General features: G+C 51.7%; 1 protein-coding gene across 1 annotated transcript; it reads right to left on the minus strand.

The window, feature by feature from the left end:
• Positions 1-5882: 5882 nt before the first annotated feature.
• Positions 5883-7568, minus strand: CEBPB (CCAAT enhancer binding protein beta). Its single transcript, XM_088528521.1, has one exon. The coding sequence runs from the start codon at positions 7309-7311 to the stop codon at positions 6340-6342; it is 972 nt and encodes a 323-aa protein (XP_088384647.1). The 5' UTR covers positions 7312-7568; the 3' UTR covers positions 5883-6339.
• Positions 7569-14607: the final 7039 nt, after the last annotated feature.

Here is a 14607-nt window from a genome sequence, read left to right on the forward strand (position 1 = left end):
TATAAAACGAAGCACATGTGTAAGATCAGGATCTAAATATATAATAGGCAAATACACCTGCAGCTATGGCAACTGCCTCGTAATTAGACACACACATATGTGCATAGAGCTGCTATTACATTTAGGGACTAAGAGACCATCTAAAGATACAATAAACTAGTGAAAGAACCAGAAACTGTGTCTCTGAATTCACGTGCTTTTGCCAAAGCTCAGGCTTAGTCTCATGCATCTTAATTTCTGCATTCAGGAATTAAGTCAGTATTCTGCATTTGTCAACTCTGCAGCTATATAATTCGCTTTGCAAGTGTACACAAGGGCTGAAGTCATTTCAGCTACCTTTTGCCTTCTGCTCTTTGGCGTTTAGGGACTCAACCCAGCAATCAGCTCTATTCTTAACTTGGAGCACAGAAATACATTGTGTCACCATGACCAGTGAGCAATAACTCAGCAGCAGGAAGGCAAAGCTGCTTGGAAGTTATCTCCATGGAGCTGGCACCACGAGCTGGGGTTGGGTCGTGTTAAGTGTAAGTGGCCATGGTCCAGCTTGTCTTCCTTGAACAACCAACTCCTCATTTTTTTTCTCATCTGACTCATCCTGTGGTGCCAAGTTATCCCATAGAGTTCATCCTGCTCCTGTGCATTTAAATGATAGACACGCTTACGTATCCTGATGAATTAGCTAGCTTTGTTTTCTGGCCTTTTGTGTTTCAAGCAACAAGAAAGGCAGAATCCGTATTTTCCATTTTCGCCTGGATTCGCGGAAGGGTGGCAAGCGGCTGTGCGGAACATCCCGCCCCGGGTCAGGGTCTCGCTGGCCGGGTGACAAGGAGGCTGCCGCTCGCAAGCCACCAGCGCTGCCCTTGTGCCACACAAAGCAGCGCCAGGCGCCTTCCCTTGCCCTCGTGATTCCCTTTCGGAATTACTCCAGCCAAGTAATTGTTTCATCATGTTGCACCGGAGATCTCTCCCCTTGCGTTTCTACAGCCCAGCTCCTCCGCTCACTTGCACAGCTCCGTAGAGCTCGATCGGGCGCGAGACGGATTTTGTGTTGTGTGAGAGAGACTTTGGTTCTTGCTACTGTAATTTCTAGACAACATCAATGAACTACATACCACAGGCTTAATGAGCTGCTCTGGCGATATTCTAGTAAACCCAAGGTATTTACAGAGAGCAAACACTGCGCTGCGCGGCTCTGTGCGGCGATGCGAAGCACCCGGTGTTGCAGCCTCTGTCAAAACAGGTCTGTGGTTCCCCATGTGCCGCGCGGAGGGGACGTGCGGGGCCTTGGAGGATTTGTTATTGTGTAAATCACTTGGAATTATAGAATGAGGCCTAGATAAAACCTCAGGTTTAAAGACCCTAAATCCTGAGAAAGGGCTGTGATAGCTGTGGAATGTGAGATGTAGGAATGCCAAGGCAAGAGCAGATGGGACAGGGCCAGGCCAAAACTGGATATAGACCAATATCTTGGACTGTAATTACCCTGAAAAAATAGTTGGAACTAAATATTCTGAATCTGTGAAAAATTTAGAACAACTGAAGGTTAAATTTGGCCCTATTCTGTGAAACTGTGACCTTGAGAGATCTACTGCACGGCAGATCACAGCATCATGTCGGGACCATCGCGTGTCTCCAGGGCCGCAGGGGCTGACGTCATTTCAGAGGGAAACTTTCTTGCAACCTCACGTAGTTCTGTGTCAGGATAACACAACCTTTAAACCTCACACGATCCCGATGTCGATCCAAGGCTGTATCTAATCTGTTCAGGTGTTTACATACTCATCACAGCATTATGCAGCTTATCTGCCCAGGCTGCGTCAAAATATGCTTCAGTTCATGCTGAAGAATTGGGAACCTCAGAAAACCTCAGGATATTATCCAAGTTTGGAGTTTATACCAAAGTTTGGCTTTGTATCACAAGGATCAGGCTCTCAGGGCATGTTCTGGGTCACAACAAATAGTTTAAATAGAACTTTGCTCTTTTTATAATTTCAGTTGTCTGTTTGGGGGTATCTCTCACAGGAGAAATAATGCCCTCACATATTTACTCTACATTGTCCAAATAATATTAATTTTACTTGATTGATTGATTGAAAAAGAAAAAAAAAAGGATTCAGAATTTAAACTGAATTATTTTCTTGGATGTGGTTAACTATATTCCTAGTCTTGTTTTGATTTCCTGCTCGTATAGGAGCCTTTCAACATACACTCAGAGATTTATATTCTCTAGGGCATGACTTTTGCTCTAGAACTCTGGCTATTAAGCGTCTCCATACAGTTAAAGATCAAGCAAAGCTAGTCTTAACACTCAGGAGGGTGGTCAAGGAAATATTTTTGCATTATCGATCAGTAGCAAAAAAAGAAAAAAATCCATCCTTACCCTGTTCACTGTACGATCATTGAGAACCGAATGCAGAGCCCTTCCATTCTAGTTTGGTGGCGTTTTAGACTTGGTGTTGGTATGGATGACAGGAAGATACAAGACAATAGTCCTTGTATCTTAAGTGATGGCATTAATAGTCACAGAAAGGATGATGTGTAATTTGGTCTCATGTACGTTTTCCTGCTTACTAATGTTGCACTGGATTTTATTCTGGTCGCTGCTAGTGAAACATTGCTCGAGGACTATCTAGCATGAGAATAACTTCATATTTTTATGCACACCCACATTGGTGACAGTTGTTCTAACAATACAGTTGTGAAGGTAAAATCTGCACAAACGTCTAGGATGCACTAGTTACACTACTTACAGCTTTTCCAGGTTGTAATCCGGATAGTTGAAGGCACTTTTTGGATTTTGATGAGAGGAGAAAAATCCACACTTATCAAATGTGACCGAGTCTCCTATCTCAATAATCCTGTGATGCATATGTGCAATTGGGGTGACTTTATCTGGTTAAACAATTAGTACAGAAGAAAGTGCAACTTTTCCAGCAACCTCTAAGAGTCATTAATGGAAGGCAGCGGGAAAAGCAACGCACAATGTCAGAGCTGCAAGGATTACCACATGCTTGGGCATACAAAGGAAGTAGAAAATAATAATCTGTATTAATACATAGAAGAACGGCTAACAAATTAGTAATTGTCAGTATATTTAATTATTTTGTTTTAAAATAGTACATAAAATTTCTTTTGCAGAACTAAACATGATTGAATTGAAATACCTAGTAAACGATAAAACAGTGTTAGATGCTTTGTCAATGGTAGGGATTTGACCTTCTAGATTTATTTCTGCATTTTAGTAGTAGTGAGGAAGACCTATATGAATCAGTAAATGAAATAAACAAAGTGAAAGAGGAAAAAAAGCCCCAAACAAATGTCGTTTATAAACTTCCACAAGTTTCAAAGCAGAAAACTAGAATCATTTGCCATAACTCAAGCATGGTTTGCTTGAGTATACACACACAAGGTCCTGCCACAACTTACACTGAGTTGATCTAGGACTGAGAAGATTTAGGACAAAGAAATCTTATAAGAAAACAGCCAGGATGAACCAAGCGATGCTTTCAAGCAACAGAATCTTATTTGTAATGTGAAGCTAGATCAATATTTGGAGCTGAGACAGCATTTGGAGAGGGATTTTCCGATTCCCCCACTGTGATTAGAAAAGGTTTTTGGAATCTTTTGTCTTCTTCGGTGCTTGGAGTTGTCTCAGATTCATTTCCAAAGTATTCTTTTTCTAGGAAGTATTTTAATTGCAAGGGGCTTTTTTTGTACTCTTATTTTTAAAGTAGGGTATTTTGTGACCTCTATGCATGTAAAAGTGCTACAAAGCTCCTAAAGTGTAGGTTATGTGGCTAAAACAAGATTAAAAAGGAAGGATTCAGAAATTCTCTTTCTGAATCTTCCATGAATTCCTTCTGAGACTAGAGTAAAATCGGTGCATTATATCCTCTGTTTTCCCTCTGAAATTGCATTTTTCTGACAAAGACTCAGCGCTGCACAAGTTCCCTCCAGAACAAGAAATCTGTGACCCAAATTAGGAGATACATTGGAATACAGCAGGAATTTAAACATCATTCTTTAAATTGCAACCGCACGCGGCTCCGACTCTCCCTAGCTGCAGCAGGCAAAGTTTAAGGACGGGGATTAGCTCATTCATGCTCTATCTCCAGAACTGGACTATAACTTAAACAAATATAAATACCTTTAGTACATGTTATCTTTCAATCTCCCCTGCCTCCCAGCCTCCACAAACAGAGCGTTTGATGGAAGCTTCGTCGCCTATAAGGAAGAGGAGACATGTACGTCCGGAGCCCTCCGGTCCCGCAGCGTCGCCGCGGCCCCGCGCGCGGGCCGGGAACGCCGCTCCTGCGTCTGGGGAAGGTGCTCGGCCTCCAGCACGCCAAGAAAACAGGACCTAGCGCCGTGGAGCAGTTTCGTAACGAGAACAGCAGGATCCACAGCCACGGGGGGCTGTGGAAACCACGGTCACGAGGGACGGCCCAGGCGAGAGCTCGCGCCCGGGCGCCGGGTGTTCGTAAAAGCCACTGGACGCCCCATACAAAGTAAAAAGCAAAAAGAACAAAAATAAAGAGGAGATGCATCTGTTTCAGGCCACACATATCACTTCTTACCCTGCCTGCGCCGCTCCTGGCAGGAGCAGCATAGCGGGAGCAGGAAATGCAAAGCAAAGTTCAGTGAGAGCTCCGGGAGCTTTACCTGCCCGAGGAAGATATGATCTTAAGTGTCAAAAATGTAAGCAGTTCCTTCAGCAGAACACATGCTTTGCTTAAAGAAACGCTAGAAATAAGCAGACAAAACCAAGAAGTTTTTCTGCTCTGCATTGCTCTTTATCCTGGGATATACAAATTCAAATCTGTTTTTTTTTATTTAAAAGAGAAAACTCTATTCAACTGTCAAACACAGTATGGACAGTTAGGAAGATTTCTTTGCGGGGCATAAGGAGTCTTATGCCCTGCACTAAACTCTGCGCTTAAATTTGGCCTAACAGGAAAATGGAAACTGCTGAGTAAGACCTTTGCTCAGCTCCCTCCAGCCACCAGCTCGAGCCTGTTGACTTTTTGCAGCCAACCCCAGGGCAGCAAGATGGGGACACGGGACGCGGTGGCCTTGGCCAGTCGGGCTCCCTGCAGCAGCAGCAGAGCCCGGGTTCTCCCCAAAACAAAGCGGTGGCTGCTGCAAACTTCCTCCTCGCCTGCCGCCCCCGCGCACACGGAAACCAACCCCTTTCCACGCAGAAACCCCAGCGTTCAGACACGCCGCTTTGAAGTTTGGAGGGGAAGTGTCAGGGAGAGCCGTTCACGCGCCTCTCACCTGGCCGGGCTCCCCGCGAGCTTCCTGAGCCACCACCAGATTACGGACGGCCAACAGAAACGCTACTTTCTCGTGTTTAGTCCTGTAAACTGCAAACATAAGAAATGCTGAACGGTAACTTGGAGATTAGACTCTCAAGAAAGAAAGAAAGAAAGAAAACCTCATTTCGGCCTGCCTGCCTTGTTTTCTCCACCCTCCCTCCCCCTTTGGACTTGGCGTGGCTTTGCCAAATGCTGCTCATGGCTTGGCCGGCAGGTCTCACTCTACGCATCAAGAACAGGGAGAACTGCAAAGAAGCAAAAACAAACACCTCCTCCCCAAACAACCCCGCGCAGCAGCTATGGCAAGTGTAAGAGGAAATAAAAAGCGGCAGGAAAAAACGGACGGGCTAAAGCTCCAGCTCTGCTCTTTTCTGGGTTTCTCTTCTTTTGTTTTGTCTGGGTTTTTTCTTTTTTTCTGTTTTTCTTTTTGCTGAGTCACCAAAAAAAAGCCAAAAGACCAACAAAAATCCTGGTCCTTCTCTCAGCACTGAACTGGATTCACTTGAATTTTCAGCTCTGTCTCCAATCTAACTTTAAAGATGCCCTCTGAATAAAACAAGCTACTTTTTTTTTTTTTTAACCTAGTCATAAAGTTTATTAAAATTGTTCATTAATGCTTCAAATGTAGCAAGAATGCATAGATCCCAAAATATACATATGTATTTTCTTATAGAAATAGATTATTCTTTATAATAAAAAAAAAAGTAGGAACATCTTTAACAGATTACTCAATTCATGACTGACAGTTACACGAGATTGCATCATGTACACAGCATTCCCAGCCATGCTTCGCGGATTGCATCACTCTGCCCTCGCTCTCCTCTCGCTTCTTTTTAAATAACCCCCCGCGCCCGCAGCCCGCCGAGCCCGCCCGGCCCGGGGGGGGCTCCCGCCGGCGCGAGAGAAAAAAAAAAGACCAAAAAAATAAAAAATAAAAGGAAAAAGCGACAACCAAACCGAGCGGCCGCCGGGCTCCGCGGCAGGAGGGAGGGATGGAGGCGGCGCTCGCCCCGCGCGGGGGTCAGCAGCGCGGCGAGGTGGCGAGCAGCGGCTCGGGCAGCTGTTTGAACAAGTTCCTGAGGGTGCTCAGCTCCCGGGAGAGCTGCTCCACCTTCTTCTGCAGCCGCTCGTTCTCGGCCGTCAGTTCCAAGACCTTGTGCTGCGTCTCCAGGTTGCGCATCTTGGCCTTGTCGCGGCTCTTGCGCACCGCGATGTTGTTGCGCTCGCGCCGCTGCCGATACTCCTCGCTGTGCTTGTCCACGCACTTCTTGGCCTTGTTCTTGCCCGCCGCGGCGCCGGAGTAGCCCCCGCCGGCCGCGGCCGACTTGGAGGGCTCGGAGGGGTTGGGGGTGCCGGGGGGGCTGGACGAGGACGACGTGGAGAGGTTCCCGCTGCTGCCGCTCGGCACCGACTGGTAGCCCAGGTAGGAGCGCGCGGCGCTGCCGTAGGGGGAGGACATGCCCCCCGGCGCCGGCCCCGCGCCCCCTTCCTCCTTGCGGGGCCCCTTGCAGGAGTCCAGGCTCTCGAAGACCGGCTCCACCTTGGTGTCCGCGGCGTGCGGCGCGAAGCAGCCGGGCAGCGGCGCCGGCTTGTGGGCCTGGCCGGCGCCCGGCGGCCCGTGGCGCGCGAGGCTGAGGTAGGTGTAGTCGGGCTTCTTGCCGCCGCCGCCGCTGCCTTTATAGTCCTCGGCGAAGAGATCGGAAAGGAAATCTTGGCCGCCGCTGCAGCTAGGCTCAAAGTTGCCCCCTGCTGCTGCCGCGGGAGGAGGCGGCTGCGATGCGGCGGGCTCCAGGTAGGGGCTGAAGTCGATGGCTCTCTCGTGGTCCCCCACGGAGAGCTCGCTCACGGCGCGGCCGCCGGCCGCCCGCGGGTGCAGCTTGTTCAGAGCAGCCAGACAGTCCGCCTCGTAGTAGAAATTAGCCACTTCCATGGATTTAAAGGCGGGCGGCTGGATGGGGAAGCATGCTGTGTCCCAGGCCACCAGGCGTTGCATGAAAGCAAAGGGCGATGCGGGGAGGAGGAAACGGCGCAGGGGGCCCCCCCGGCAGAGGATCAAGCTGCCGCCGTTGGGGTGGGGGGCTCCGGACCCGGCCGCAGTCCGTGGCGCTGGGCACGGCCCCCGGCTGCGCTGCCCGCGCTGCTGCCTCAGGCGCTGCGGCTCGCCGGGGCTCCGCTGCTCCTGCCGCTGCTGCTCGAGCCCGCGTTTCGCCTCCGGACCATCTGGTTGCGGGTCCCGTGTCCTAAAGTCTCTGACTTAGGAAAGTTCCTTCGCTCAGTTATTTATAGGGGCGGTGGATCCCATAGCAACAGGAACGTCAGCGCCTGGCCGCCTGCCACGCTGCACGCTTCGCAACCGCTGGCGCGGGCCCCGCAGGAGGCACCGGGGGTGTGTGCGTGTGCGACTGTACCGAGCCACCCCAACAGAGCCGGGCCGGCTGCCGAGGGAGGGACTCGCAGTCCCGCAGGTAAGGCAGCGAGCAGCCAGCCCCGCTTCCCAGCGGGGATTGCGGAGCGCTCCCAAAGCCTGCAAGCGACGCCGGCGAGCGCTGCTCGACCCCGGAGGGTCCGCGGGACGTGGGACCCTGCGGCCGCCTCGGCTGCAGCCTGGGTGTTTCACATCCACGGGTAGGGCTTAGTGCAGCAGGGCTGACAGTGCTGTGCAGAGGTGGGTGCCAATCCCGCTTGGGTCCCGTTTTACCCTCAGGGAAATCAAGGCAGGCGAGATTTTTCCGAGCTCTTTTGCCAAGGCAGGGAGAAAGCTGCAAATAGAAGCCAGATCCTGCTATTCTCCGGCCAGTGCTTGATTAAGTAAATCCCACTGGCAGGCAGAACTGTCCCATGGAGACGTGCTCCAAACTGCTTTACAACGGCGGGTGGGGAACTCGGTGAAACGGAGCTGGAGCCGGACACGGCGCTGCTCCAGGCTCCCTTCGCGTGGTCAGAAACCGAGCAAGCCCCGTGCACTCCCCTCCCCACCTCTTCGCATGGGGATGGTGGCCTTAAAGTTTGTCTGAGCATATTTACTTTACACGATATGGTGCAACTCTGAGGGTACACAAGTGATAGGGAACTGGTGCTCCGAAAGCAAAGGGGGCTGTGTTTAAAGTGAGCCAGAAAGAAAGTGCGATACGTGCACAGGAACATGGAGTCCGCTGGGGCCGCGATTTTAGAATCGCAGGGTAAGTTTGGGAAGGAAGACTGAATCTTGATGTCCGTTTTAATTAAAGACACCCACCTTGAGAATCAAACTTATATTTTCTCTCCCTTACTCCCACATTTACCTGTCTACAAGCCGGTGATTCATATCCAGAATAAAGGACATTAATTTAAAACAAAACATATAATTAAAGGAAGTAGGAGTGTCCTTCGCCTCAGTAAAGAAGACCCAGCACTGCAGGGAAAATGACACTGCCTCTCAGAATAATGTGAAGCAATCCTGCGGTGTGGGAAATATTGTAACGTTAAGCCAGAGGAACAGGTATTGCATTATACGATTTAAACAGTCAACTGTTCATAATGTTCAAACCTCTGAATTTGAAAAGAGGAAGAATTTAGAAAGCAGTCCGTAGAGGCCATCGGGATCCTCTGACTTTTCTGTTTTTCTTCTCTTTTCTTGTTCTTTTCACATTTTCAGTGGCTTTTGCTTTCCATAACTGAAGTACCCTAACAGGTTTGCAGACTTCAAATATTTCTAGTTCCATCTTTATCTACCAAGCTAATCTTCGGTGAGCGCACCAGAGATTAAATTGGAGCTGGGCCTGGCCAGAGGCCTGGTCTGCAGGTTGCAGTTAGAGCCCATACCTTCCCAAATACAAACATCTGTCCTGGGTGCAAATACTGGCAAGTTGTCTTGAGCCGGGGCTTGTTCTTCGGGCTGTTTACTCTCTTCTCTGGGTCTTTATCCTGCATTCTCATCTGACAGCTCTACGCGACGGCCGCCCTAACTGGCCCTTGCAACTGAGCTCGTGGAAATTGGGCTCATTTGCTTTCTACCTCCGGAATGTCTTGGGGCTCACAAGCAGGTCTGGCTCCCCAAAATTCACCCTTGGTCTTTGCTATTAGCTAAAACTGGACATTAAACTGAACTGGTAACGCTCCTGGGCCCCAGAGATGTTCTTGGAGGCCTCATATTTGCTGCCTTCCACCTTCTGCCCGATGCCCTCCTGCTCTGCAGCAGAAACGCGCTCCCGAGCCTGGGCCGAGCTTCCCTGGCAAAACGTCTGTGCAACCATCATGTGAAAGAGATTGTATCGGGGTGGCAGGGCCCACACCTCCTTTCCCGGCCGGTGCTGAGTAATTCCGTACTCACGGAGATCACACGTCAGCCAGAAAGGTAATTGAGGTCGGATGCCCGGCCTGTCGCCTCCGTCCCGTCCCCCCCGGCCTCCCGACTCTCCCTGCCGCTCTTTAAACTTCCTCCAGCCTCACCTCAGGGCCCGGCAGCCACTCGCGGGGAGGCAGCATCCGCTCTTCTCATGGGAACCTCGCTGTGGGCCTGGCCGCTTATCCCAAACGCTGGCGTTCTGCAAGCCGCTTTGGAGCTGGCTCTGGTTTCTTTTACATTGTTTCTGCGCTTGTCATAACGAATGCGTGGCCAGAAAGGGGCCTTCGGGAGCGGGAGCAGGTGCAGAGCAAGACGTGCACCGTGAAGGGTGTCCCGGCACCCCTGAGCTCCCCACAGCCTGTCCCTGAGGCTCCACACCTGGCCAGCTGTGCATGGGCTAATAGGAATCCCCCTGGAAAGCCTTCTCCATAGAGAGGTTCTTTAGGTAGGAGTTGAGATGCCAGGATGAGACATTCCTGGCTGAGGGGTCCAGGCACTGGTATTGCCCTGCGGAACGGCTGAGGACAGGAGCCCTTTTGTAAGGGGTCTCCCAACGGAGCAGCCTTCGGCAGAGTCAGCATTTGGGGAAAAGTGCTGCTTTCTAGTGACTTCCTGATTTCCTTTTTCAGAACTAGTCAGTTGGGGATGGAGACGGCATCACCCACAAATTACTTTGTTAGATTCCAGTTTAATAGTGACACACAGTGACACATCGTACACTGAAGAGTTTATAGGAACTGTGGACTGAGGTCTGTATGCTAGAAAAAAAAAAAAAAAGCTGGTGATAATTTGTGGTGCTTGTTGTTATATATAACACGAGGCTTGTGTTATTTGCCTTGTGGATCTCTCAGCCAGAGAGCCACAGTCCAAAAACCCAACACGCAGAGGCAAAGAGGGGCAAAGAGGGAGGACGTTAATGCCAGAAGTTGGCACCATGCACCAGTGAATGGGGATTTGCAGCCTGTGTTGGAGGCGAGTTAGAGAGGAGAGTAACTCGTGGGGAACAGCAGTGTCCATGCACACGGGCCGGGGCAGGGAGAGCACGGAGGCCACGTACGAAGGTCCCGGGGGAGTAGGAGGTGGTTTTGTCTGAGGGGCTGGCTTAAGTGGAGTCTTGCTACGATAAACGCTGCAAAATAGAGAGCTAAAATGGCAGTTTATTTCTAGGCATTTTCTGTGCTCTACCTTTCAGTTCTTCCTAGCCCCAGGTCCATTTTTATACAGCTGAAAACCTTACGCCAGCACAGCCACAGCTCACGAGGTCTCCCTGCATATCAGTCTCTTGCTTCCCACCCACCCCTCTCCACTGTATAAATTTGTGAAACACCAGATCTGGACAGCATCTCACTCAGGAAGAGGTTGGCTTTCCTTCCCTCTCCCCTGGTTCTCAGACTTGAGACTCTTCTCATTTTAACATGCAAACTGTGGGCACATCCTCTCCTCTCTCGTTAAGCCCCAGCCTTCGTGCTCAGCAGCGCCAGCCCCGTGGCAGGGCCCTGGCCACGTCTCCCAGCCTCATGTGGCTCTTTCGTCGCAGAGCAGAGTCCTCCCCCTGGCTCAGTGCTCCCTCACCCCTTCTCCCATGTGACAAGGGGATGCTCGGGTATTTGTTGGCCTTCTGCTTATTTTCTGCTCACCTCTGACCCAGCATGCTTGGCCTTTGCAGCAGCAGGTTGCTCAATCCCTGCTTTATCTACACGCTGCTCTTTGCCCTACCGGGTGCTGCAGAGATGACACCTGAGGATTGGCACTGGAGCCTCCAGCCAGTGAGACAACATGAGCAAAATACCTTCTCCCACCCGACGGAAAATTTTCCGGAGCAGATGAGAGGTCAGAGCACCCACGCTGGGGCTGTGCAAGGAGCAGAGAGGCAGGGTGTGCACAGGGCAGCAGCCGCGTGCCCCTTCAGGGCAGGGACAGTGAGAGGTGGCATTTTGTGACGAGTCTGTTTTCTTGTATGGCTAAAGACGTAGCAGAGGAGTTGCTGTCCGCTGGCTCTCCAGAAGTTCTCTGTAGGCATCTGACGTTTCCTAGCTAATCGTTCTCTCTTGGTTTGATAAATTGGTTGCAGATATTGGAAAATAAAGATTATCCCAGGCCACTGCTTTGTGTATGGGGTATCCAAGTTCTTTAAAGATTTGTGACAGAAAATGGTGATTGGATCCTTGTTGGATACCCTGACAAGTGTGAGAAGTTCCCACTAATAGAGGTCAGTCATTCACACTGAAATTTCTGAAGGAGAAACTTCTGTTCAGAGGTCCTGGGGCTGCAGACCAGGTAGCTGGAACTTCACAGCAAAACCTACAGAAAAAAACAGTGGAAAACCACTGCAAACCTGTAAGTGCTCATGGGCAACTTCTTGAAAGGTGGCAAATTAAATTGCTGTAACACAGAGCAATGTGTTTAATGCTTTCCCTAACTGAAAATACAATAGGGAGCAGCCTGGGCAGCAAATGCATCCACAATGACAGATCACTGCAAAGACACTATGGGTATATTTACCCTGAGGCACTGAAAGTATCACTATGGGTAACGTGGACCACGGGAAGCCTACACAGGGTGGCAGGAGAGTGGGTCTAACTGAAGAGTGAAACAGCTACTGATAATATTACACATATATGGGAGAGCTGTACCTTAGACTTCACAGTTACTTCATTTCAGGTGCTTTCATTTGAGCTCTGTGGGTAGCGTGGGGCTGCCTGGGATTCGGAGGTGCGGGTTTGAGTGCCAGTGTGCGAGCGCAGCCTCAGGGCAGCCTCATCACCCGGCCGCTCGCCTCTGCACGCCGAGTACCAGCGGGATGGCCCAAGCCAACGTGCACTGTGTGGTGCCTATTGCACCCAGCTCGGCGCTCACAGCCCTGGGAGGGAGCCGGGGCTGTTCCCCTTCTCCCACCCACCAAATCCTTCCCGTGGCCGAGGGTCCAGGCAGGGAACTGCCGCCAGCTCCTGCTCCCTCTGGGCCTTGTGCATCGGGAAGGGCCCAGGGTTGCATAAGGGAGAGGGACAGGCAGGAGAAATGAGTGTCCAGACCCTTCCTGATGGAGACAAGCTGTGCTGAGCACTGGAGAACAGTGGCCAGCAGGGATCCCCTCATTCAAAACGTCCATGTGCTTGGTAGGCACCACTCATGTTTGGGCATGCAAGAGGGAAGTGTAAGGAGGTGTGAATTTGCAGGGAGAGCAGTAGCCAGGACCCCAGGTCCCTTTATACATAGAAAACATTTAAATCATTCAACCTCTCTGGAGAGGAATGGTCTTGGCTGGGCCCATTGCGTGGGAGACACTGCAGAGACCACGAGCACACTGCAAACAGGACACACACAGAGAGCGGCAGGTAACGGCTTTTATGAAATATGTTCAAAACCCTGCGGTTTGGGGTGTCTGTAATAACCCACTGGCGAACAAGCGCAGCAGGTAGAAGTGCGAACACTTTCCCTTCGTCTGCTTTTGCCCCGTGCCCCCGACAAGGGCGCAGCCGGGACCACCGCGGAGCCGTCACGCTGCTGCTCACACCGAGCGCTACGGGGCTCGCACGCGTTTGGACCCTTTCCCACCCGCGCCCGGGCGCCTCGGGGCCGCCTGGCCCCGCTGCGGCCCGGTTCGGCCCCGCTGCGGCCCCGTTCGGCCCCGCTGCGGCCCGGTTCGGCCCCGCGCGCGGCCCGCGCCGCTGCCCGGGCTCGCGGCGCCACCTAGCGGCGGCCGGAGAGCAGCCCCGCTCCCGGCTCGATCCCGCCGGGATTCGGCCCTCGGGAGGAGCTGGCGCCGCTGCGGGGGTCCCCGCGCGGTGTCCCGGGGGAGCCCCCGGGCCCTGGCGGGCGCCTCAGCGCAGGGGCGGCTCTCGCAGACAGCAGGGAGCTGAAGCCAGGGCGGCCCTGCCCCGGACGAGCTGGCCGGGGGGAGCTCTTTGAACGGCCCCCGGTGATGTGGCCGCTTGGGTTCTGAGAGGGTCTTGCCCTTCTCCCAGCACAAATTGCACAGGAGTTGCCTGCATAATGTCCTGCTCCTGTTCAGAGGCTTGGCGCAATGGTCCCAGGAGCCACACGCCTCCCGGGAGGCTGCTGGATTCGTCCCTTCACTTCTAAGATGGAGTTTCTCCAGGATACTGCACTCGTGCAGCGCTGCATCCCTGCGCTGCGGCGGCACTGAGGCTGCAGCAGGTCCTGGAGCTGCGCCCAGCCCAGGAATTAACTTGCTGCTTCTCCCTCCCAATAGAGAGGAAAAGGAACATTATTCAGATGTGTCCTGAGCCTTGGCCAGCTGCTGCGCAAGGACCAAACCCTCAGAGCTGTTCTCTCCTCAAGGGCCTTGTGCCTTGAAATGTTCAAATGAGATTAGATAAGGCTTCAGAAACACTTTTGCTAGGTTTGTCTTTTAAGAGTCACATTGAAATTATTATTGGAAGATGTTGGTTTACTCCAGGCAAAATCAAGAAAAAAATAATAACCTTTTTCCAAGAAACTTTTATAACCCATGCAAAGCCAAACGTTGCTGGCAATTTACTGCCTCTTTCGTCCTGGCAGCCCCAGAGCCTTGACAAAACAAAATGACTAACAGATGTTGACAGTGCCTTGGGAGTTGCTCCCAAGAGCCATGCCTCATATAAAACCACTTATATTTTACATCTAACTTAAATATTCATAACAGGGATATGGAGCCACATAGCTCAAAACACCTTTAAATGTGCCTTCATCGACACAGTGAAGATGGGTTCCCGGAGCACCTCTTCCACGCCGACACCGCTGAGGCCGCCATAACCCTGCAGCATCTCGGGACGTGCTCGGCCCCGGCACAGCGCGACCCCGCACACGTCTATTATTTTTACAGACATGATGCAGTTCCCAGGTGCTGCTGGGCCCGTTGGGCCTCGACAGCAGCCCCGGGGCATCGAGGCGGGCGCTGGGAGGGGGGTGAGCGGCGCCGAGGAGCCGCCAGGGGGCGCGCGGGGGGACGGAGGTGGCCCTGGG

Source organism: Tinamus guttatus, unplaced genomic scaffold (genome assembly GCF_059628265.1).
Source record: "Tinamus guttatus ecotype Peru unplaced genomic scaffold, ASM5962826v1 Tinamus_guttatus_pri_ptg000027l, whole genome shotgun sequence".
Lineage (NCBI taxonomy): Eukaryota > Metazoa > Chordata > Aves > Tinamiformes > Tinamidae > Tinamus > Tinamus guttatus.

Excerpts from the sequence above, each read along its gene's own strand:
- CEBPB (XM_088528521.1), bottom strand. The coding sequence starts at position 7,311 with ATGCAACGCCTGGTGGCCTGGGACACAGCATGCTTCCCCATCCAGCCG.